A 23069-nucleotide genomic window follows, 5' to 3' on the forward strand; every position below is an offset into this window, starting at 1 on the left:
ACAAAAACCTAAAAAATATGAAGAAGTATCGTAAGGAAATGTATCAGTGAGTTAAATATAGATTAATTTATTCCAGTAATTAGGTTTGAAATCAGAATTAAGTTGTTTTAGTGGAGATTAAAAAGCCTTTTACCAACAGCTGCAGAAGACTTGGACACGTTTCAGGTGATGCATTTATTCTTCTTTGTGCTGGTGCAGTGAGACAACCACAGGTACTCAACTCTCTGAGCTGAAACAGGTGTGACCTGAACAAAACTCAAATATTTCATGTCATCATGTGGCAGCCAGAAGTATCTTTAGTTATTTTAGCTTTTCGGATCCTCCAAAACAGTTTAGTCGACTCTTCCATTTTTCTGAGCGCAGATCCATCTAATAATCCTGGATATTTTATTTTGCTCACTTTGATGCATTCATCTCTCTTTCATCTGTTTTACGCTCCACATCCTTCCCCCACATGCCCCTTTCGACGGCATGCGAAAAAGTCCAAAAGTGTTGTTGATCGATGTGACGTGAATAATTTATGTCTGACATTGACTGGAATCCATGCCTGAGAGAAAAAGGGTGAAAAGTTTAACTGCAGCTGAGCATGAATCTCCAGTCAGGGGACCGCGGCGTGTTTCTGAAAGGAGATTTTTTATTCAGCCACGCCGTCTGGCAGTTGGAGTTCACACACAGTTTATGGGATGTATTCTCTGCCTAACACACACACACACACACACATAGGGAGAATTTCATTATTTTTCCTCTTTCTGTGGACAAAGCCTCGATTCAGATCGCAGAGTGACAGCATGGAGGCGTGAGCAAAAAGCCTGATTAGATCAAACCCAAAGTGTCTTGCAGAGCCAGTTCGCCTTCAGCACTGAAAAAAGAAAAAAAAAACTCTGAGTAGGGATCTAAACGCTCATCAGTCTGCACAGAATCTCCATCTAAGAGAGCAAATCCTTAGCAATATTAAATACATTTGAAATTTATTTTATGAAGTGTACTAAAGTATAGCAAGTATACCACAAACAGTGTAGTGTAAGAAATAACCAAATACTTATTCAGAACATTTTAAGTTTATAATATATTGATAAAGTAAAAAGTACACTGCCTGTATAGACTACAGTCCAAGAAGAGGCAGCCCTAAAATAGGAAAATTACAATAATTTTTAAAAGAAAATCACTAGAAACGCAGAAATCTAATCTAATCTAATCAACTCTAATCTAATGATATAATATAATATAATATCAAAATCTAGAGACAAGGATTTCCACAAAAAAGAAAAAAAAGAAAAATAAGCTAAAAAAATGTGAACTGTTGGATAAAATGACATCTAACTGAAAGTTCTACAGACTAATAAGTATTTTTCTACTAATTCTAAGCAAATATTTTGTATTTATTGAGTTTTTCTGAACCTAATTGTTTATTTTGATTAAAGTGACAAAAAAAAAAAAACTAGTGTAATAAATGAAAATGACTCATTTTGGAGAAAAATGTGACTAAAAGGAGAACATAATCTTAGTACATGTTGATCTATCCTAATAAATCCTCATATTTTTGAAAAATTGTGTTCAATATAAAAAAAAATCTGATTTAATTTGACTTTTCCATGTTATGAAGTAATCATAATATGCATCTAGATGTCTAATGAGCATTTCTTGAATCAAACAATTTGATTATTTTTTTATCTTTAATATATTCTTTTGTATTTTTTGAAGACCATGCAGCAAAAGGATTTTTACTCATTTTATTTACTTATTTTATTTCTAGATCCTAGCTACAAGGCCAGTTTACAAACAAACCATTAAAAATTAAATTACGACTTTAATTCACAAAAATTTACGAGAAAAATCCTTAACGGTTAAATTACAACAATAAAATCGTATATTCGTGACTCAAGAAGTCATAGGCTAAATTTAATTTATGACTTATTTCTTGTAAATTTTCGTGTTTTAAAGTCGTGCATTTCTTACTTTAATTTGTGTAAATTTACGAGGAAAAACTGATAAATTTAAGAGAAAAAGCTAGTAAATGTACAAGAACAAAAATAAATCTTGTAATATACTTTTTTTTTTTTTGTGGCCCTAATACTTTGTCGAACTTTGCTCTTAAAGAAACAAACAAATTTCAACTGTGCTGATTAGATAAAAACTAACTAATAAAAACAACTTCAAACCTGGTAAATTGACTTAAATGTCTAAAAACAAAGTTTTAAAGCTTTGCAAGGATCAAATAGTTGTTTGTTGTACACTGAAATTTTTAATTTTTGGTAAGAAAAACTTTGAAAATTAAGAAAATGTTTCAGGGGAACAATTTATCAAAGGTGTTGCAAAAATATTTAAAAAATAAAATTGTGCTTCTAAGTGTGGCAACCAAAAAGATTTTGTTCCTAAAACAAAATGTTTTCAGAAAATAAATGTATTTGAAATGTTTTTCTCGCTGCTGTTCCTTGGTTTTAATGGTGATCTAGAATCACAGCTGCATAATCAGCATCTCACCATCTTCTAACCACATCAGCGACCTGAGACCTCAGTCCCACCAAGTCCTCAGAAGTTTTTGAACTTATATAACATTTGCACGAAACCACATAATGTCATCATGTACGTCTTTGAAAGGGCTGGCGGTGTGGTAGCCTCTGCAAGACAGTGAAACCGGTTGTTAAAATGCATTTGTCCCTCGCTTTTGTTCTAATACTGGAGGTATTTTATATGCAGGTTTGAACTTTTAGACTTAAAAAAAGGTAGAATTGTATAGAGCAGGGGTATTCAAGCCCAGGCCTCGAGGGCCGGTGTCCTACATGTTTTCCAACCAACCTTCCATTGAAGCTCCTTATTGGCTAAACATACCTGATCCTGAAAATTAGCAGCCAATAAGGAGCTTCAATGGAAGGTTGGTTGGAAAACATGTAGGACACCGGCCCTCGAGGCCTGGACTTGAATACCCCTGGTATAGAGTGTAGTTAAGAGTTTTAGAGCTGGTATCACCTATCACAAGGTATTTGTAGAATCTGCGATTAACGAGGAAACACGGTTAATTGTTCATTTTGTGGTACGCTGTAAAAAGTAAAATTTTGGATCAATTAACAAAAGCTCTTCAATTCAATTCCAAATATTACTTTTTATCAAATTACATTTTTAAGTTAAAGCATCAACTCAAATTTGTAATATGACTAAGACTAAAACATTTAAATGTAACAAACTTCAGGGCTTTTGTTAATTGATCAAATGCTTCACTTTTTACCGTGTACAAGCACCACATTGGGAAAGAATATACCTTAGGATCCCCTTCTTTTAGAAAAACAAAAGTAAAAAAAAATATTTATAATATATGCATATAACAGAATTCTGTTGGCACCCCTCAGGTTAAAAGACTGAATTTTCTGCATGAACAGCCCATATTTTGTTGTGATTGGGGCCTATAGGAGTAAAATGTTTTTGTAACAATTGTGTATTTTTAAAAATGACATCCTTCAAATTAAAACATAAAACGCTAACTTTTTTTTCTTTTTCTCATGGCTAACATGCTTTTCTGAAAAAACGGTACATCCACATCAAATTTGGTGCTTTAGATGCAAAATGCACGATATGTCTGAAATATTAACCTGATTCTGGTAAAACGTCAAACATCAGTTACAAGCTGCAAAACAGTTTTAGAGTTTTAAAACTACAAGGATGCTTGAGTTTATTGTTTAGTTTCAGTATTTTGTCCAAAAGTTAATATAAGAATGTAAATTAGTACACTAAAAAAAGTGAAACATTGGTTCAATTAACTAAAGTTCTTAATTTGTAACATTTAAAATGATTCATTTTTATCAAATTTATTGTTTTAGCTGATATTTTACTCAACTTAGAAATGTAAAGTGATAAAACTTATATTATTAAATGTAGCAAGTTACAGAACTTTTGTTAATTGATTTAATGTTTCAGTTTTTTACAGTGAATGTTTCAAGATGGCTGCTCAATTGTTGCTCAAAAAATTGTGATAATTTGCTCATATATATATATATATATATATTACTTTCCTTAAGTATACTAAAAGTATTTTTACTAAAACTGAGGCAGTACACTTGAAGTTTATTTTTGTACTATTGTATATATATATATGCTTCACACGTAATATATTCCAGTTTAGTCTGAAGAAGTATTCTATTACTATTCCTTATATGTTTATATAGTCTTTTGTACTTACTATACTTCTACTCAAGTATAATAACATAAACTTCAAGTGTTTTTTTTTCTTTTTTTTATTTGCTATCGGGGTTAATTTTACTTAGCTGAAATAAATCAACATTAAATTTAAAGTGTATTTTTAATACCTCAGAAAGATGTTTTAAAATGCAACTTTTTGACCAATTTTGTGCTCAAACGTTGCTCCTCAAAAAAATAGATAAATGTGAAAACTTTTAAAATTTGCAGCAAAAATGCTAAATAACCCGTTAAAAATGGATACACAATTGGACTTGATTTTACTCTGCCTATTTGGATTGTAATTATCATCCTTTTTTTGTCTGCTTGTTAAAAATCCAAAGACCAGATAACTGATTCACTTCACATTCAGTAGCACGGACACTTCCATAGGAAAATATGTGAACTCCATGTTATCCCAGAGCTTAAAGTAGATCCCAGAGCAGATGAGCTTTATTGTCTCTGCATGAAGAGATGAACAGATTTAAGAAAAAAGAAAAAAAATCGTCTTTGGAGCTGTTTCTTGTTTGGCCTGGAATGAAAAGGCCCCTAAAAGCAAACATCTGGCAGGCAGGTTTGACGTATCTCAGTGGAATTAAAAAAAAAAAAATATGGTAAGAAAAATATTTTGAGAAATACTTTTGTTTTTCTTTTTTAAATGTAGTGTTCTGTTTGATTTAAATTTCCTGCATTGTTGGTCAATATGTTTTATCAATAATAGCAGTTCTGGATTTCTCAACATTTTCTTTTTGTTAAAAATAATGGGTTTGATTTATTTTTAAAATACATTTAAAAATTTAAATTAGCACCAAAAAATAAAAAAGAAGTAGATTTTGTCCTATCACAATTTTCAGGAAAAAAAAACAACTAAAACATAATTTTATTGTACTTTGATTTGCAGTTTAAAATATTAGATCTTTACAATAATTGTAACAGTACAGAAAATCATTTTATTGTGGCTTTTACGCTGTTTGGGGTCGTCTCTTTGATTTGGAACAAATTAAATCTTAGTGGCATTAAAGCTGCACTGTATGAAGAAGGAACAGGACGTAACAGGACGAGCATTCCTCTCAGGGGCACCGAAAAGGTTTCAGCGCTGCTTCGTTAGGCTACTGATTCAAGCCATCTGACCGTGGAATTTAACCTCTAACCAAAACACATGAGGGCGTCTCAAAGTAACACACACACAGAATAAGTCCGGCTAAAATATTTGCAATAAACGTTACATAAACAACGTGAGTGTAAAGCCCTTCTAGCCCGTATAAGAATGTCTGTAATTTCCCCAGAGGTACAATAAAGTTTTATTTCTTGTGCCAATCAAGTTGGTTATGAAAAGGATACACATATTTCAGTTTTTCCTGCAGTTAACATTTTACACAAAAATAACCCAGTTTATGTCGCTGTTTATGATCCTTATTTGGATTCAGACAAATATATAAAATATTGACAGAATACAGACCAGTCAGGACAGAAAAATGAACTTTCAAGCCTTTGAATCATCAGCAAAAACCTCCGTAGAGATCCTGCTGTTGGAGAGTGTCGCCCTCATCAATTAGAGTCAGGAGAAAAGGAAAGATCAGCCAAAGTGCTCCACTTAGACACCATGTGAACGCCAGGGCCTGGAGGCGATGCGAGAGTCAAATACAGCTGCAGCAGAGCAGAGGTAAACGCCGCCGTCCAGGTTGGGCTCGGAAATAGGATTGTAGTGGACACCCTGACGTGTTTCCGCTTCCGACACCAACAAAATGCTCGGGATGATGACGATGCACGGGGAAATTATCTTCCTCAGCAGGTTCTGTGCGGCTTCTGGAAGATTAATCATCTAAAAAAAAAATGTGTGAGGAGAAGTTAACAAAAATCTCATGAGATCACATGAAAACATTTTCTTATATTGCCAATTTTCAAGAAACAGAAGATTCTGGAGGATGAATGATGCAAAAGTGGCAGCAAAATCGTTGAAAAGTTTTGAAATTATTATGGGATGGCTACAAGACTTACAGATATTTTCTGGCAAAGTTTCATATTTGGCAATCTTCACATTTTCACACAATATGGGAAAGAAAAATCTTTTGTTTGAGCAATCTTCACGAAATTTCACACACATGCCACCAGCTTAAAAAATCGTGTTGACCTTTGACCTCGGGAAGAGGCCACCATCTTGAATTTTCCACCAAAAAAAAAAAAAAAAAAAATCTTTTAGTAAGTTCTATAAATGTAAACCCTTTCAATTTAACACCTCATAAATCCATGAGCATCATTTGAAAGCTACTTGGAAAAAAAAAACCTTTGGTTTGAAAGTTTATAGATTTTTAACAAACTTTGCAAGCTAGCAAAAGTGGCGTTCCTCTGTTGCTCACACATTTTTACTGGAATATTGTGAAAAATGAATACATGAATCTTTGGATCAAGCTGAATCAAATGATGTAACATACAATATAAATATATGAGGGATGTGGGTTTAGTTAGCAAAAATCTCCGTTGCTAGGGAAATCCAAAAATTTACTTTTGTCAAATCTTCTAAAAATGTCATAGACATGTTTGTCTTCATCAGGCGACCAAAAAATAAAATGGTTTCTATGGAGATATAACTAAAAGAAAAACAGCCATTTTGAAAAAGTGTTTTTATCTATGAATTTGTCACATGCAGCTCCAACCAGGGGGGTGGGGCCGAGGGGAAGAGTGAGGGGGTGGTAACAGCAACTTACAATCCAGCTCACAGCATCAACATTTGCTATATCTGTGTGTAAAATTCATATTTGAGACGGAGGAAGGCCTTTGCTACAGCGCACATTTGTAGCCAACATGACCTGAGCTGAAAAACTCTGGCTAAACATTTACTTAATTTAATCCAGTAAAATCAGATTTGTAAAAATTGAACAAACTAAGCCTTAGTTTAGAAATCTGATTTAAAAAAAGAAAACATGAGCATGCACTGATTTTTAAATGTGCAAAAATGAAGGTGATTTGTCTCAGCTTGGAGTCTTAAACTTAAGTTTAAAGAGGTCCAGTTAGGAAAAAGTTCTTGAAGTTGGGGTCCTGAAAAATATAATCTCTAGATATTCTGTGTAATATATTAATTGGTGGCACATCTGCAACTTTATTATTGTGAGATCATAACATTCAAGAATCTGTTGCAATGACAACGAGAGCTGAACCGTTTAAAATGTCCGGACCCAGATGCTGGGTCCAAATGACCCAACATCTGGGTCCGGATCTTGACTTCAATCTGCCAGAGAGCGACCCCTGCTCTAAGCAAACCAGCTAACAGGAGAATGGATCCATCTTGGATTGGAGAGACCTTCCGTCCTGCCCCATATATATCACCAAAGTTTGGCAGCAAATCAGCTTGGGATGAATAAAAAAGCACCCAAACAAAAAATAGTGGTTGAGACACAAACTTACTTTCTTTGCGCAGAAAACATTTCCAAAGGCAGAAGCAGAGGGACATGACCAGCAGAGCCGCTACCGTGGTGACAGAGATGAGGATGGTCAGAGCTGTGCCAACTGAGAGGGACAAGGAGACGATTCTGATCAGGAGAATTGATCGATTGATGTTAAGAGTTACAGTTAAAAATTCAGTTTAGGTGCTGATTTGTGTGTGTCAATCTATTCCACACTTTAATTTATTCTGAACATTGCTTCTCTGTTTTCTGTCTAATCTAATACAAAGTTTAATCCAGAGTGTTACTCTCTGACTTCTCTCAAATTTGCACAATTGAGGATAAACCAAGTATTTAAGCATAGTATAAGTAAAGTGTATTCCTGTCCATCAATGAATCTTTTTATTGTGAAGCTAATTTTAATGCACAAACAGTAACACATTTAAACATGGACATAGTTTTCTAAAAGATCTAGAATCAAACAATTAGTATGACGCTTTAATTTTACTGTATAAATTACCAAAGTCTCAATCTTAAAGTGTGACTGATGCTAAATAACAAATATCTTTTTGAATTTTTAATCTTAAAAGAAAACTTATCTGCAGTCATTGCTTAAGAAAAACTCAGAATATAAACCAGGAGTTTGTTGCCAGTTTAACTAAATATAGAGTGAAGTAATGCTTTTATTGGGAGGAATTTTGGCTCTTTCATCTTTATTTCATTGAGGTTTAGGTGGTGATCGTTCATTTGCAGCTCTTTGAAGATCCCTAAACACAATTTTCGTCAGCTTGAGGTCCTGGCTTTTTGCAAAGCACCACTGTCTTTCTTTCTTTCTTTGTAGCCATCGTGGTGTAGAGTAGAGGATCTAATTTGACCTTTAGCATGACCCAGTTTTGAGCGAAGAGCTCTGTTTTGAGGTTTTCTTAGAAAAAACAACAGGAAGAAGTCACAGTTTACTAAGAAACCAATAGGTAGTTTGTCACACAATTGTCCCCATTTACTCCATCGCAAAATTATTACTGTTTGAAAAAACTTGATTTAATATTGTTTTCCTAAGTAATGTTACTTATTTACCATATTTTAAACACAATTCCTCTAAAGCAAAACTTTAATATACTTCATTATTTTTAAATATCTCAACCAGAACTCAACTGCATGTACTTGGTCTTAAAATGATAGATAATAAATTTGATTTTCTCCAATACATTTAGTATTTTTTTTTAAACTAATACCAAATATATCTTTTTAGGAGGCCATGCTAATCCTACAATCCTTCATTTATGTTGCAGTGTTTTATTTGTGCCATTTTAAGATGACACTTAAAATACAAGCAATAAAAGTAAAAATAATTTTAGAACAAACAATATTTTTGCCATTGTGTTATATTTAGAGACAATATAGAGATAACTTAAATATCTTTAAATCATTTCCGCCACTTCATATAGGGATTAAATGTGACGCCATCTTTTAATCTAACAGGATTATCTGGTCGGATTAACACCGGCAGGTTCTGTTTACATCAGCAGTTGAACCCACTGGTTTATTGACTTTATGTGGATTTTGGAGGAAGTCCTCTAAAGGAGGAAACACAAAAGCCGTGTATTATGGACAAAAAAAACTGAGCAAGATTTAACCTATTGACTGTAAATGAGAACTGGACCAAGCAAGTGTGATGTCACCCGTATAAAGGACTTACCTCTGGCTCCAACAAAATTACATCAATTCAGTCACTATTTTTTTTAAAATACAGAATCTGGTATTTTGGAACCCAATGAAATAACTAAGCAGTAAATGGTCTGAATTGGTCTGAGTCATCGTTTCATGACAACCACTCTCACCAATCAGGAGGAAGCTTGTTGGAAGTCTTCACCGTTTGCATTTAAAGCAGTCTTGGGAGAATCTGTCAATCATATGGATGGATGTGGGGGCCAGCGGGCACCACATGCTTTTATTGAGGCGTCTGATTGGTCAGTNNNNTTTTTTTTTTTTTTTAGTAAGAACAGGCCAAAAAATGGCATCAGAACAAGAATGGTTAGTTATTCTGATAAATCTTCTTCTTCTTTTCCTTTCGGCTTTTCCCTTCAGGGGTCGCCACAGCGAATCAGTTTCCTCCATCTAAGCCTGATAAATATAAAGACTATTTATTTCTTCTTGGAGCTTATGCCTGTTTGGAATAGTTGACTGTATAACAAAGAAGTGGACCAAGTGAGTGTCACCCATTGAAGATCTTTAAAATGAAGTCAATTCAGTCGCCATTTTTCCGCTATACAGATCGCCATGTTGGAACCAGACGACGTTACTAAGCAGTGATTGGTCCGAGTCGGTCTGAGCCAATATTTCTAGGGCGACTACTGTCGCCAATCAGGAGGGAGCATATTGGAAAGCCACGCCCCTTCCAGTGAAAGCAGGCTGGCCCCCACATGCTTTTACTGAGACATGGTCAGTTTTATAACTTGAATAACTTGCGATAAAGAAAAAATATCATAAGAATAAAATTTTGGTTTAGCAAGAATTTGTTAAAAGGAGGAACCAGAGCAAGAATGGTTATACTGACAAATAGAATGACTAAGTAATAGCTGTTTATTTTTCAGTAGAAGTCAATAGGATTTTAGCTTTCTGGAACCACAACATGTACTTCCTGTTTGGAATGCGAGGGGAAAGGAGTCACTCAGTCCAGTTCTCATACAGTTAATGATTAAACCACAAAAAAAAAGGAAAATCACCAAATTGGTAAACAGAATTTACTGAAAGGTTGTGGATGATTTAGGATGCACAGTAGTCTGAAACTAGGTGGACTGGCCATCTTTTTTCATCATTTTTTCTTGGTCAGAATTTGCTTGGTTCACCTAAGTGAGGAGTTGCTGGAACTGCCTGTTTTTTCAAGACTTTTCTTTTTTTGTTTTGCCTCAATTAGCATAATTTGAGAATGAAATCCAAACCAAATGGTGTCCGAAACCATTAAAATTCTTTGCTCATTTCAGCAAGTTGGAATAAGACGGTTCAATCATGCAAACTCACTCTTCGTGTTCATGGATACAGCAATTGGCGTCTCGAGTCCTTTGTGATGCACCAAGCATTTGACGGACACATCTTTGAGTAGCCCGGACCGAACAGTCAGCGTGCTGACGGTCAGGGTGGTCCCATCCTCCTGGAGAACCTGCGTGTTCAGCGGAGCGCCAATAGTGCGGTTGTCCGTCTCCACGTTCCACACAATCTCTACAGGCGGCCGAGACACAGAGGTGCAGTTGGCTTCAATCACACCTGGGGAGGTGGTCTTGTAGCTCACTTGAGGTTTTGGAAGGACTGCGAAAAGGAAAGCCAAACATTTTAGTGTTTATAAAATATGGAGAGAAAATAGACTCAGGACAATTTGTTATCAAATGACGCAGCATTCACTTACACATGAGACATGAAAAGAGTCACAAATCAGATTTGTGTGTAAATGTGGTTTTGTGTGTGCATGATAAGCAATTTGTGCTCAATTTCTAAAGATCTGTGTGTTGTTAGCTTCTAGCTGTTGTAATGTTAAGTTTTTTATTTTTATTTTTCAGAGTTTGTAATTTTCTTACAAGGGAATACACAATTGCAAGTACAAAAAGTTATGCATGAGTTATAAATCAAGAATAACGCACACAAAAATCGGTGTGAGTCTGTTTACTCTCCATAATAAAATTTTTTTAAACATAAAAAAATCAAAATTAAAATGAAGCCGTAACAATGCTACCCGTCCTTGCCACCCCTTCTCTTTAAGCGGCGCTTCTTTACCTGCACATGACAAATTGATGGGAAGAAAAATCAAAATGGCGGCTTTTGTCTTGGTTTTATCTCCATAGCAACCATTTTATGATTGAGCCCCCACGGGGTGACAAACAGGTCCATGTAATATTTAGAACAATCGGCAAAAGTAAAATTTTGGATTTCCTTAGCAACAGAGGTTTTTGGTTAACCACGCCCACAATCTTGATAATTCTTGATAATGTCATACGTTTTCTGATTAATGTATTAAATTGTCCTAATATTCTAATAAAAATGTGCGAGCTATAGATAAATGCCACTTTTGCTAGCTTGCCATGCTAACTTCGTTGAAAATGTTCAAACTTTAAAACCACATTCAAACTAGCTTGCGATTATTGTTTGAAGCATCATGAGGCGAGAGATAAAAAGGTCTTGGAGTTTAAATATGAAGCTGGTGCTTATTGATGTTTGCATTTGATAATTCAAGATGGCGGCCTCGCCCCAAGGTCAAGGGTCAACTGGCAGCTTGTGGGTGAAAGTTTGTGAAAATAGCTTTTAGATTATTGTGTGAAAATATGAAGATCGACAAATTTAACACAAAATGGCCGACATGCCATAGTTCCTGTGGCCATCCCATAATAATTCTAAAACTCTCCTTCAATATCGCTGACGACTTTTTCATTTTCAACAGTTTTTTTAGCTCTATCAGAGATTTTGTTCATTTTTGATGCTTTATGCTGTGATTTATCAGTTTTCTGTGGAGTTTCTTTACAACACTTATTTTCAGATGCATGCAAATTTTGGTGAAGTTTTTTAAAATGGCAGAGAGGAACATTTTCGCTCCAAGGCGCGGTAAGAACAACATGGTCCTTGCAGTCCAGGACTTCAGAATGAAAGATCAAGTGTGGTGTTTTTCACCAGAACATACTCAGGAAAATCTTTCAAAACAAATATCCTTTTTTTTAGGAAAGTTTATTGTATTTGAAGGATGATACTTGGGATAATTCCTTCAATACTTCAGACCAGTAAAAATATGTGAATTCCTGCGTTCATGCATAAATCTGTTACTGTTTTCAATTCCCTGCTCTCTGACTGGAATGTGCTGCGCTGGAACTAAGAGGATTTTTGTTGGCAAGTTCACGTTTAGCCACAGATATTTGCAGATATTTGGTGTTCATGCTTTCATATATTTTCTCAGCAGCTTTTGGGATTTTAGCCACCCCTGTCCTGGATAATAACAGTCGTTTGGTCATAACAGAGTAAAGATGTAGATTCCAACTACACAAGATTTACTTTACTGAGATAGAATGCTTTTGGAAAGCTTTCAAAATCTATTTTTTTTTTCAGAAAAGTTAATTGTTCTGTTAAATTCTAAACAGTCTCTAAAGAAAGTGAAGAAATTCTTGCTTGAGAGTTTAAAGCTTCTATTTGACAAACAAAACACCCTGAAATATTGATGCCTTCTGATGTAAAACTGTCACCAAAGTTCAATTGAGACATCTCGTTATGTTGTAACGTGTTGTTGCCATCAGTGTTAGTACAGAGGCTGCAAAACTATTATGTCTTTAACAGTGGATTGTCTGCATTCTTCGTTCTGTGCAGTAACTACCTTTATGTCCTCATCACATCTCATCTCTAGCCTTCTCTTATACATTGTTCCGAGTTTCACTACTTGAGGATCATCTCTTAGATCTAAAACGATTCAAAACTGACACAATCACTGATTTTGTTTTCTAATTTAGCTCTTATGGTTTGTGCATTTTCACCTTTTAATCTTTTAAAATCATTTTGTCTTCATTTGATTGCGCTTGCTTTAATCTATTGTGTTTTATGACTTTTTTCTTTGCTGTACAGCATGTTGATGAAAGGTGCTCTACAGCTGAAGTGATTGACTGATTGAGGATAATATTCCAGTGTAGAAACAGTCTATTCGTCCCAAAAGGTTTCAAACATTCCCTCTGTGGTAGCAGCATTCCCTCATTTATCAAAGGCGATACGTTCCATAAAATGTTCAGACTTTCATCAAAAAATAATTCCAGCATGATGGAAGTAAACCAAATATCTGCTCTCGGTCACAGATTTATGTAACTTTGTCAAAAAGGCGCTGCACGTGTAGCAACTCTGTACAAGAGACACATCACAGATGAGATTGATTGACAAGATTAATAGCCAATCAGGACGCAGAACACAGTGCGTTTGCATGGAGAGAGAAAAACAGCAAGAATAGGAAAGATAAACTGCAATATAGAAAGAGAACACTATACTTCGATAAGAATGAACTCTATAAACCTCTAGCTGCAAATTTCAACACTTAAAGAGCCTTTCGGGTCGATTTCTCGCCAACCAAAACCCAGAAGGAACCACAAAGTCTTCCCCCACCCTTTAGAAATATAAGATACTGATTTATATTTATGTTTTTTCTATTGACATGATGCATTTAAGTAAACTATTGTGTTTTTTTGTTTAAAAAAACATGAACATGAAGAGAAAACTGCTTTTTGTTTAAATATAAAATTGTTTGCACGACTTCCTTAGGATCAAGTCAATGCAGCAAATGCAATAGGAAGTGTAAGTCATCAATGATTTAATTTTTTTTTTATTTTACTGCCTCTGGTGAATTATAGCCACAAATAAATAAATATAACCATAAAAAACTAAATTAGAGCTAATGAAGTGATCAATGGTATATTTTAAAACCACTTTAAATACTTGAATTTGTTCAAAAATAGAAAATCTGATTTGCAGTCCAGATGGTTATAACTTAATGTATCTTTAATTCTGGTTACTGACAATATATTGATTTTCTGTGATAAATGAAGCCTTACATTAAGTCCAAATGTGTCAGTATCACGTTGATAAACTACAAAGAATTGATGGACTGATGGAGAATTACAGCTGCCATTGTTGGGATCCTCGTTGAATGATTCATACCCTCTTAAAGCCTAGGTCAATTAACTGTTTTTTACTTTACTACTTACTTACTTTTTCCTTTACAGTTACTTTCTAACACTTTTTAAACATTTTATTTTAACCAAAGAGCCACAGTGGAGGGTTAAAGGTTGCAGACCCCTAATCTAGAGTCTGAAGTTAGAACGAAGTGTAACTGCTTCTTATTTTATATTGAAATCACTAAATACTTAAATGTGATACACAGTCGACATCAATAGTTTAATATTGTAGTTGCCTGTTATTAGATAACGTTGGTGGAAATGGGAGGGACTTGGGTGGAGCTATGAGGTCACAGGAAGCAGAGAAGGTGAAAAGTTTGGGTCAACAGTCCAGAAAAATGGTGTAAACATGTTGGAACAAGAGAAAGATGACAACAAAAATTACAGAACGGTGGAGAAGACCGGTTTAGAGACCGGAGTCAGAGATGGAGGTAGCAGAGATGAAGATGTTGAGGTTCTTCTGGAGAGACGATTGGATCAGATGTTCTGGAGATGAATGCAGGAAAGCAGACTGAGATGGTTTGGACACATTGAGAGGAGGAACAGTGATGATGTTGGTAAAAGGATGCTGAGATACCAGGAAAGAGGCCCTAGAGCACATGTCAAAGCCAAGGCCCAGGGGCCGGATCCGGCCCTCCAGATCATTTTATTTTATTGTTATTAATGGCCTAGTGTTATCTTGCACTTATTTCTAACCTATATAATTTTGACAAAATATATTTTTAAGGAGAGTAAAATATTGACAGTTATTTAAGGTTTAAGTTGATTTATTCTGGAACAATATTCCTGCCTTTTTAATATTCATAATTATGTTAAAAAGTTACAGCTTTAAAATTGTCATTCTGATAGCTTTTTGGATTATTTTGGCATTTACTAAGATTTTTAGGCTTTTTGGAGTTTAGTTAATATTTCAGTTACATGGTAGCTGTTTTGGCTAATTTAGGCTTTTTTAGCTTTTTAGAATATTTTGAAGTTTAGCTATTTTTTCAGTTACATGTTAGCTGTTTTGGCTATCCTATTTTTTCTTTTTTTTCTTTTTAGTTTTTTGGTTAATTTGGCATTTCGCTGATATTTTCAGCATTTTCAGCTATTAACGTCAGCTTTTTCACCTGTCAGCTTTAGCATTTTTAGTTATCAATTTCAGCATTTTCAGCGTCCAAATTCAGCTTACAGCATTCACACTAGCATTATTGGTGGTAATACTATATATTTAGTTCACAATTATGAAAAGTTATGGTTTTAAAGTTTTTAAAATGTTGTTTTAGAGTGTTCAAAAAAAGTTTATCCTGTTCGGCCCGCGATCTAAGGTGTGTTTTGGATTTTGGCCCCTTGTGCAATCGAGTTTCAAACCCCTGCTCTAGAGGAGCAGGGGTGTAGAGAAGGAGGACACAATTATGGTGTGAGTGAGGACGATGAAGAGGAGTAGGTTGAGATGAAGCAGAAATTCCCTCCTTAAAATGAGAAGTCAAAATGTAAAAAACAAGAGCAAACATGGAAGCAAACCAGGAGTATTACATCGTTCAAATAGAAGTTAGTGGAAGATTCCTGCTGGCAGAAAAGAAGTGAATTATAACGATAATATTAATTCAGTTCACGTCTTAACCCTGGGAACACCTACAGTACTGTACGGTTCAATTCAAACAAAAGCACATCTGTTTCTTGGAATTACTGGGATAAAAAGGCATTAGAAGAAAACGCAAAACGAGAACAAAGAGAAGCAGACAAAGCACAGAGGGAATCACTGTCTGCTGTGGACACTGCCACAGTCATGCAGCAAGATCTCACTCCCTGCCTCCATCATTCTTTGCAATGCTCTATTCTTCACATGGACAAACTTTCTCTGTGTTTGTGCAAATGGGCTCCACGGTCTTGGTGCTTTAAACCATTAAACAGCTTCAGTCTTAAGAAAACATCAGCATACCAGTCTAAATCCTCGGGGTGCCGGTCTTTCCTGCCAACAAAGTCCAGGTTAAGGCACGAAAATCTCAACTGCACCTTTAAAAAAAATGTACTTTTACGCTAAAATTACACCAAAAATACGTGACTCAACCATTGTTTATCATAGCTTCTTCTTTTTTACTAATCACTTCAAACTTTCAGATTACTCTCACTAAATGTATGTGTTTTAGTAATGCTGGGGGCACATTGTTATGTTTTTCTCTCTTTTTTGTCAGAATATTATTTTAGGGTTTAAATCTTGTTGTAATATCACAGTGAAAGGGAGACTGTAGAAGAATTCATCGTAGGCAAATTAGAGTGAAAATAAAGAAGCGTCGATTGGTAAGTTGAGCACAGTTTGTTTTTGTAGTTTTGAGAAAAATGCTGAATAAAACTCCAGAAAACCTTCCTGAAATTCCTTCCATCTGACTACAGATGTTGCTTCATGTGGAAAAAGTCTTGCTTCCAGCTTGATACCCAGCGTTAGCATGCTTTTCTTTTGGAACAAAAGAAATCAAAATATTAAACCTTCCATTTGGACGTTGCTAAGAATGATCTTTCTCTGCATTTAAAACCGTGTTATCATCCAAACTGCAGCAGCCAAGAAAAGAGCCGATTGTCTTCAAATTCACTTGTCAATTATAATACAGTAAAAGAAAAGTCTGTACAGATTGTTCATTTTCTTGTCAAGAGTTGTAAATACAGTATTTCTATTTTTTATTCTATTTTATTATTATAATTATTATTTTTTAACTTCTTATGTCCAAGGCTGCTGCAATTTCATTGTATCCCCATGTGCAATGACAATAAACGTTTCTGATTCTGATTCTGATTCTGAAAAGCAAATTGTTCAACGTAAGCATGCACATAAAACGCGTTTTATCAAAGTTTTGAGGTGAGTAAATATATTAAGGGGTGGGCAACTGTTTTCCAGCTTACCCTGCTCTGGCGTGTTCTAATTGGCTGGACACACCTGAACCAGGTAATCAGTCATGAGTTGGGCTTCAATATCTAGAAATCATGCAGACACTATGACCCTCGAGGACTGAAGTTGCCCATTCCTGAATTAGGGTGAAGTAGGCGAGGCATGTTGTGCGTTTTTTGCTTTTTTTCAAGCCCCAGAAATCCTGTGCATGGAGCCCGTTATTGCTATTCACATGATAAAACCACGGCCAATGCATGCATCCTGACTATTAGAAATGGGCCAATCAGAGTGTAATTCGTGTGGGCATCTTATGGCTACGTACATATCTGTGCATGCAAAATTTAGAAGGGAGCCAGTACATTTACCACACACACACAAAACAATGGTAAGTTCCATTTTCGTGACGTCAATGCAATGAGTTATATAGGCTAGAGTTGAAACGCTAGCTTGTTGTGTACGCAAAGTTGGACGCCATATTGGAAAGGGCCAGCTGCCTGTTTCCTGCTGGGCTACAACTGTACAAACAGAGCTGGAGAAACAAGGATGTGACTTTTCACAATTAAATTATTACTGTAAGTTAATAAAGACATAGAATACATTTTAGACAGATCTGAGAGAGTTCACTCTCAGAATAGTGAACGTTTAGGGTGATCTTGTAGTCTATTTCAAGTCAATGGTAACATTAGTTTTGCACTATTTTCAACGACTTCTGACAGGAATACTGCCCTTTTTTTGTTTTTTTGGAGGCTGACCTGCTGAATTGAAGCGTATTACTAAACTGAAGAAAAGAAGCTAACCAGGATTCCCTCGGTGAAACAGCCCAGCACCAGATCCCTTACTGCCAGGTGAAGGGGCGTCTGCCTGATATTGCACCGGTGCCTTAGTCCTTCTGATAGAGGCTTTGCCAGCCTTGCCCATCGCCCACCGGGGGAAACTTTTTCTGCCTTTTCCAATATGGCGTCACTCTTTACATACATTGGACAATGCTAACAGGCTAGCGTAGCATCTCTAGCCCATATAACTCATTGACTGTATCAGCCTATGGGGAACTGTATGATCTGCGCTCCCATCAAGATGTCGGCCGCTCCTCCCTACGACCCTCCACGAGCCCGGACAGCCCAAAAACCTGCAGCACCCGTACAGGTGCATGTGACTAAGCATATTCTTGGCGCTCACTTAAAGGGTGACCAAACACTAAATCAACTTTTTTTGGTTGCTGACCTCTACAAATGAGGCTTTAAAAGTGCTGTTGCCAAATTTTTGACAATTTAAAATAAAGTTGTTAAATTCCTGAAATTATAGTCTAAAACCGTCTGTGTGCTGTCCCCTTACAGGTTGAAGCGAGCTGTTACAATTGAATTTTGTGATTGGTCAACTGGTGTAAATGGAACGTCATTTCAAAAGTTTCATGTCTGTTCAGTATAAAAGCCCCGCCAATTTTTGACTCTATCGTCAGTCGTTATCATGTTAGCGTTAGCATGGCTCGTAGCTGTATTGCCTCCGTTGTCAAAAATCTACTGGCTTGTACAACTTTAGTGGACTTGGAGGTTAGGCAACAGTGGTTGACTGCAATTGGTATTAAATTCAGTGAACTCCATCCTGGTGATGGGATTTGCAATGAATGTTTCACTCTGTATTCTTTGTTTAATATGTTAGCCTTAATTAGCTTGTAATTCTAGCTTCATTTTACCACTGATAAGATCTTCAAACTGAATAAAAACAGACATTTACCATACGTAGAGAGGCAAACGGTGGAGCTCTTTGGTCCATCGAGGTGTGTTTCGTACAGGCAGGTGTAGCAGCCTTCATCTTTGATGGCAACAGGCTGGATGGTGAGCTGACTGTCTGACAGTGAGGCTGTGAGCCACACCCTTCCCTGGTACTGCGGCTCAATCATGGGGTCGCTCCGCTTTGCAAACGATGCGACGTCTGTGGATTCACCTTGTGCAGACGTGTGTCGCCAGACAACCTGCTGCACCTTTTCAGGCAGGGCGTAGGAGCACGACAGAGAGGCCTTCTTCCCACTCACCGCTGTTTTGTTTCTCTCTGAAGTGACTTGGGCTGGGGGGGAGAAACACAGTATAAATAACGAGAACGGTTTGGTAATATTCAGAAACAAGATGAGGAGAGCAGCTTGTGGAATCTCCAGCAGCTGTTTCTGTTTAGGAGAATAAGCGCTTCTCTCTGTGCCGCGGCGCTCTTTATTAACATGACTGGCGGAGTCTCAGCAGGCTCATGAGCTTGTGCTCAGAATTTAACTGTGGTCAGGGACATCACATATCTTGGGCTTGAGCGGTTGGGTGCAAAGGGCAGGCATCCAACAATCAGTCAAGTCATGAAACGGTTATTTGGAGAAAAAAAACATGCAGAGACATCTATTTCACAACCCAACTTAACTATGGAGAAAGCAGAACACAGGGATTCTCATGTCATGACCCTTTAGATGGGCTTTACAGACCCTCTCTAATGAAAAATGTGTTTTTAGCATTTTTCATATGATGGAGGACACATATGAGGAAAATTAAACTTAAAATTGCATGTTTCCTTCTTCAAATTCTGGCCACAAAACCCCCGCTTCCACTTGTAGACAAATAGATCCATGTACGTCTTTGTCTTCATCCGAGGTGGCAACTGGCTCAAAACTGTGCAGCTGGATAGCTCCAATGTTGGCTGTAAGCTAGCAGTAGAGTGTGTAAACAGAGAACTCTCAGCAACAGGGAGGAGAAGGGGGTTGATTTTTGCATCTTTTTAATCTATTTTCAAAGTTTTCCCAGTGTTCTTTTGAAAATGATTAAGCCATTTTTAGATAAAATAATAATAAAAAAAGAGGATTGTTTTCTATAGTTTCTACAAAGTGGAAGGAGTTCATTAGAAATTTGCTTAGTAACCCCGCCCCTATTCCCTTCCCCCTTCCTGGTGCAGAGAGCAATCTGTCTATACTCTGTTCAGCTGAGAAGTCTCTGACGGCAGTGCGCAGACCAAGGCGTGCCTCAATGTGGGCGGGGGGTTAAATGTGTTAAGCTCCGCCCACTGTAAGTTAGCAGGTTGGCATTAAAGTGACTATTTGTACGTAATTTTCAAAATTTTGTGTGGTCAACATGAATTTCCATCAGTTTTTTTGTTTGTTTTATTTTTGCTGGATGGGAATAACATCAGCCTTCAAAAATACAAAGTGCCTCAGTTTTGAGGAGCTGATCTGGTTTCTTCTGTCAGGACTGATCTGCCCTGTTTAGGAAAATATTCTCTCAATTCTCAGGTGCAGGTCGGTTGTGGAGCCAGTTTTAGGTGGAATTGTTCTCTTGCAGCCTCTAAATTCTCTTTTTGTATTATCAGTTACAGTGAAATTGTACTAAATCTAGCTTTTTTCCCCAGTGTCACTCTTTTTTTTATGTTTTTGTGTTGGATCTGTCGCTATCACTGTTTCTTCGTTACACATGCAGCAGCAGCTTTTTATATGTCATGAGAAGAACGCCTCAAGAACATGTTAAAAAGACACAATTCTCATCAAAGTGGGTCTTAAAGCATAATTTTAACTCTACTTTAACTTAAGTTTATGACAATAAATAATCCTAAAATACTTATGTAATCGTGACAGTCGCAAAACCACAGAATGTATGATTTAATCCTGTCACGCTGTATGTCACTGATTCTTAACAAAGCATTTAATCCAGAGCGCCACTTATTCCAGCATTACCATGAACGGAAAAAACTTTTTATTTTTTATTTTTTAATTTGAAACAAATTCAGGCATGAAGGAGTTAGGCTTCAACCTTTGGTGGATGAACTAAAGTTTGAATGATGCTCATTTTAAAATACTTTGAACAAGTGTCCAGTTTACAGACACACGCTGCCTGTAAGCAAGATTTACAAACACTTGTGGACAGTAAAATTAAATAAAATGTAAAAATTAATTTTAAAAAAAGGATAACCGTCATGCCCCCCCAATAAAAAAAAAAAAAACTTTCTGGCACACTTTTAATTATCCTAATTATTTATGATTTCATTTGTTATTTTTTTTCTTTTGGTTAAGATTTTGTTAGCTGCTTAAAACTTAGTTTATATAACAAAATGCACCTTAGGAGTTTGTTCTCAAAACTTGATTGGACTCTTGTGTTGTTCTTACCTATGACGGTGAGGCATGTCTGTCCCTGCTTTGACCCAGAGCGTTGCAGGTCAAATATGCAGGTGTAGCAGCCTTCATCGCGGAAGCTCACCCTGTGGATTGTGATCGTCGAGACGTCCTTTGGTGACGGAGCAAGTTCTACATGCTGCTGTCCACTCACACTGTCCTTGTTTCCCGGCTGATATTCCAGCAAGGTCTGGTTCTGCACGTCCAGCCAGCGTATCTGCTTTACGACTTCACTTTTATCCCTGGAAATGGTGCAAGTCAGGGTGAAGGGTTGTCCCACGGGAGCGTTCAGCTGACCTGGTGCGGTTACTCTGCCTGGAACATCCACCACTATGTTACACAGGACAGAAAGCTGCTCTAGTTTTGTATTTTCCCTCTTAGTTTGGTTTAGGATACTCACATTGTAGCTGCCCAACCAACAGAAGGAGTAAACACACCTGCAGACTTTTCCAACAAGGTGCCAGGATCATCTTCTTCTCTGCTCAGGAGCATGACGAAGAGGAGATTTTAAGATTCTCATTAGCCTTTCTAAAGTGAAATCATCAGTTTCTTTCACTGGTGATCCAACACAGCATGACTTCTGACAGGCTAACCTCATTTCACCTTCCTGCAGAGCAGACTCTACTCATGAAATAACCACTGCCCACAAATATCAAATGCACCGGCTGATAAAAGTTCATTTTCACATTGTTTTAAAATAAAGATTTCATGGATGAACAACTTGAGGATGACGCAAAAAGGAAGTTACTAAAACAACATGATCAAACAAGCATAGACACAGGAAAGTTTCTTTTATTTTGATTTTTAATAGAGGCAAAACCCAAAAACCATCAAACAGTATTTAAAATTGAAGCCAAAACCATATTATTAGCAAATACATAATTGTACTTTAAAACAATTAGTAGTATTCTTTCACTCAAAGTAAAACAATGTGTAAATCAACAGTGAATGTTTTATATATATATGTGTATTTGAAAGTTGGATAGTTTGCTGTGAAATTGTCAATCAAACTATTGATTATATCAGCTTCTATTTATAAGAAATACTGAAGGGGACTTTTTTTAAGTAAAATATTAAATTGTTGCAGTTAAGTGCTTATTTATTAAAATCAGGACTCACCTTTTAAGTTTTCAGAAGTTTAAGCCGAAACCAGGTTTTAAGATGATCTACCTCCACAACATTTTTTGCATCCCAATGATCCAGCAGTCTCACATGACGAGGCGAGAAGGCAGTTCCGCTCATCCAAAGCTGTTCTTCTTTTCACACCACAAATCCAAAGAATCAAGAGTCTGCGCTGTGGGATCCTAACTGTAGGAGCAGAGAGTGAGGACTGAATGAGTGATCACACTTTCAGTGACTATTTAGCCCTCTGCTGGTGTAAGAGAGGAGCTCTGTCCAGAATGAGATGAGGTCTGCAGAACAACAACGAGGCCTTGGAGGACATGATTTTAATTAAAAAGGAGAATAAATATCCTATTAGGGAAGTCGTTCTTTTTGTTGTGTAAAAAAACGTTATTTGACCACTTGTAACAACACAATTACAATTACTATATATATATATATATATATATATATATATATATATATATATATATATATATATATATAGCTAAATTAAGCAACTATTTCAAGGTCAAAAGATCATCTGTAAAAGAAAAACATGGCAGATCAGTCACATAGAAAGATAAATTTATGTTGATGCAAAGAGGAAAAAATATCTTTGTAACAACTGATTTACTCATCTTTATAATTATTTTTTTATCTGATACAAACTATTTTAATGGGATAATTTCATACCAAATAAAACAACAAAATAAATAAATATAGACTAATAACAATGGAATTTT

The 23069-nt window shown here is 36.1% G+C and overlaps 1 protein-coding gene across 2 annotated transcripts; it reads right to left on the reverse strand.

Annotated features, from left to right (window-relative positions):
- Window positions 1-4210: 4210 nt before the first annotated feature.
- Window positions 4211-22609, reverse strand: zgc:113337 (uncharacterized protein LOC503741 homolog). Of its 2 annotated transcripts, none has more exons than XM_036209758.1 (7): window positions 22342-22609; window positions 21623-21700; window positions 21217-21552; window positions 18825-19154; window positions 10566-10850; window positions 7570-7671; window positions 4211-5989 (listed from the first exon to the last, which is right to left on the reverse strand). In XM_036209758.1, exons 2-7 carry the CDS (start codon window positions 21690-21692, stop codon window positions 5982-5984), a joined length of 1131 nt encoding a protein of 376 aa, XP_036065651.1. In that variant the 5' UTR covers window positions 21693-21700; window positions 22342-22609; the 3' UTR covers window positions 4211-5981. The 2 variants fall into 2 exon arrangements, with proteins under 2 accessions (XP_036065651.1, XP_024141669.1); XM_024285901.2 differs by having other exon boundaries at window positions 21217-21537; window positions 22342-22607.
- Window positions 22610-23069: the final 460 nt, after the last annotated feature.

Source organism: Oryzias melastigma, linkage group LG21 (genome assembly GCF_002922805.2).
Source record: "Oryzias melastigma strain HK-1 linkage group LG21, ASM292280v2, whole genome shotgun sequence".
Taxonomy (NCBI): domain Eukaryota; kingdom Metazoa; phylum Chordata; class Actinopteri; order Beloniformes; family Adrianichthyidae; genus Oryzias; species Oryzias melastigma.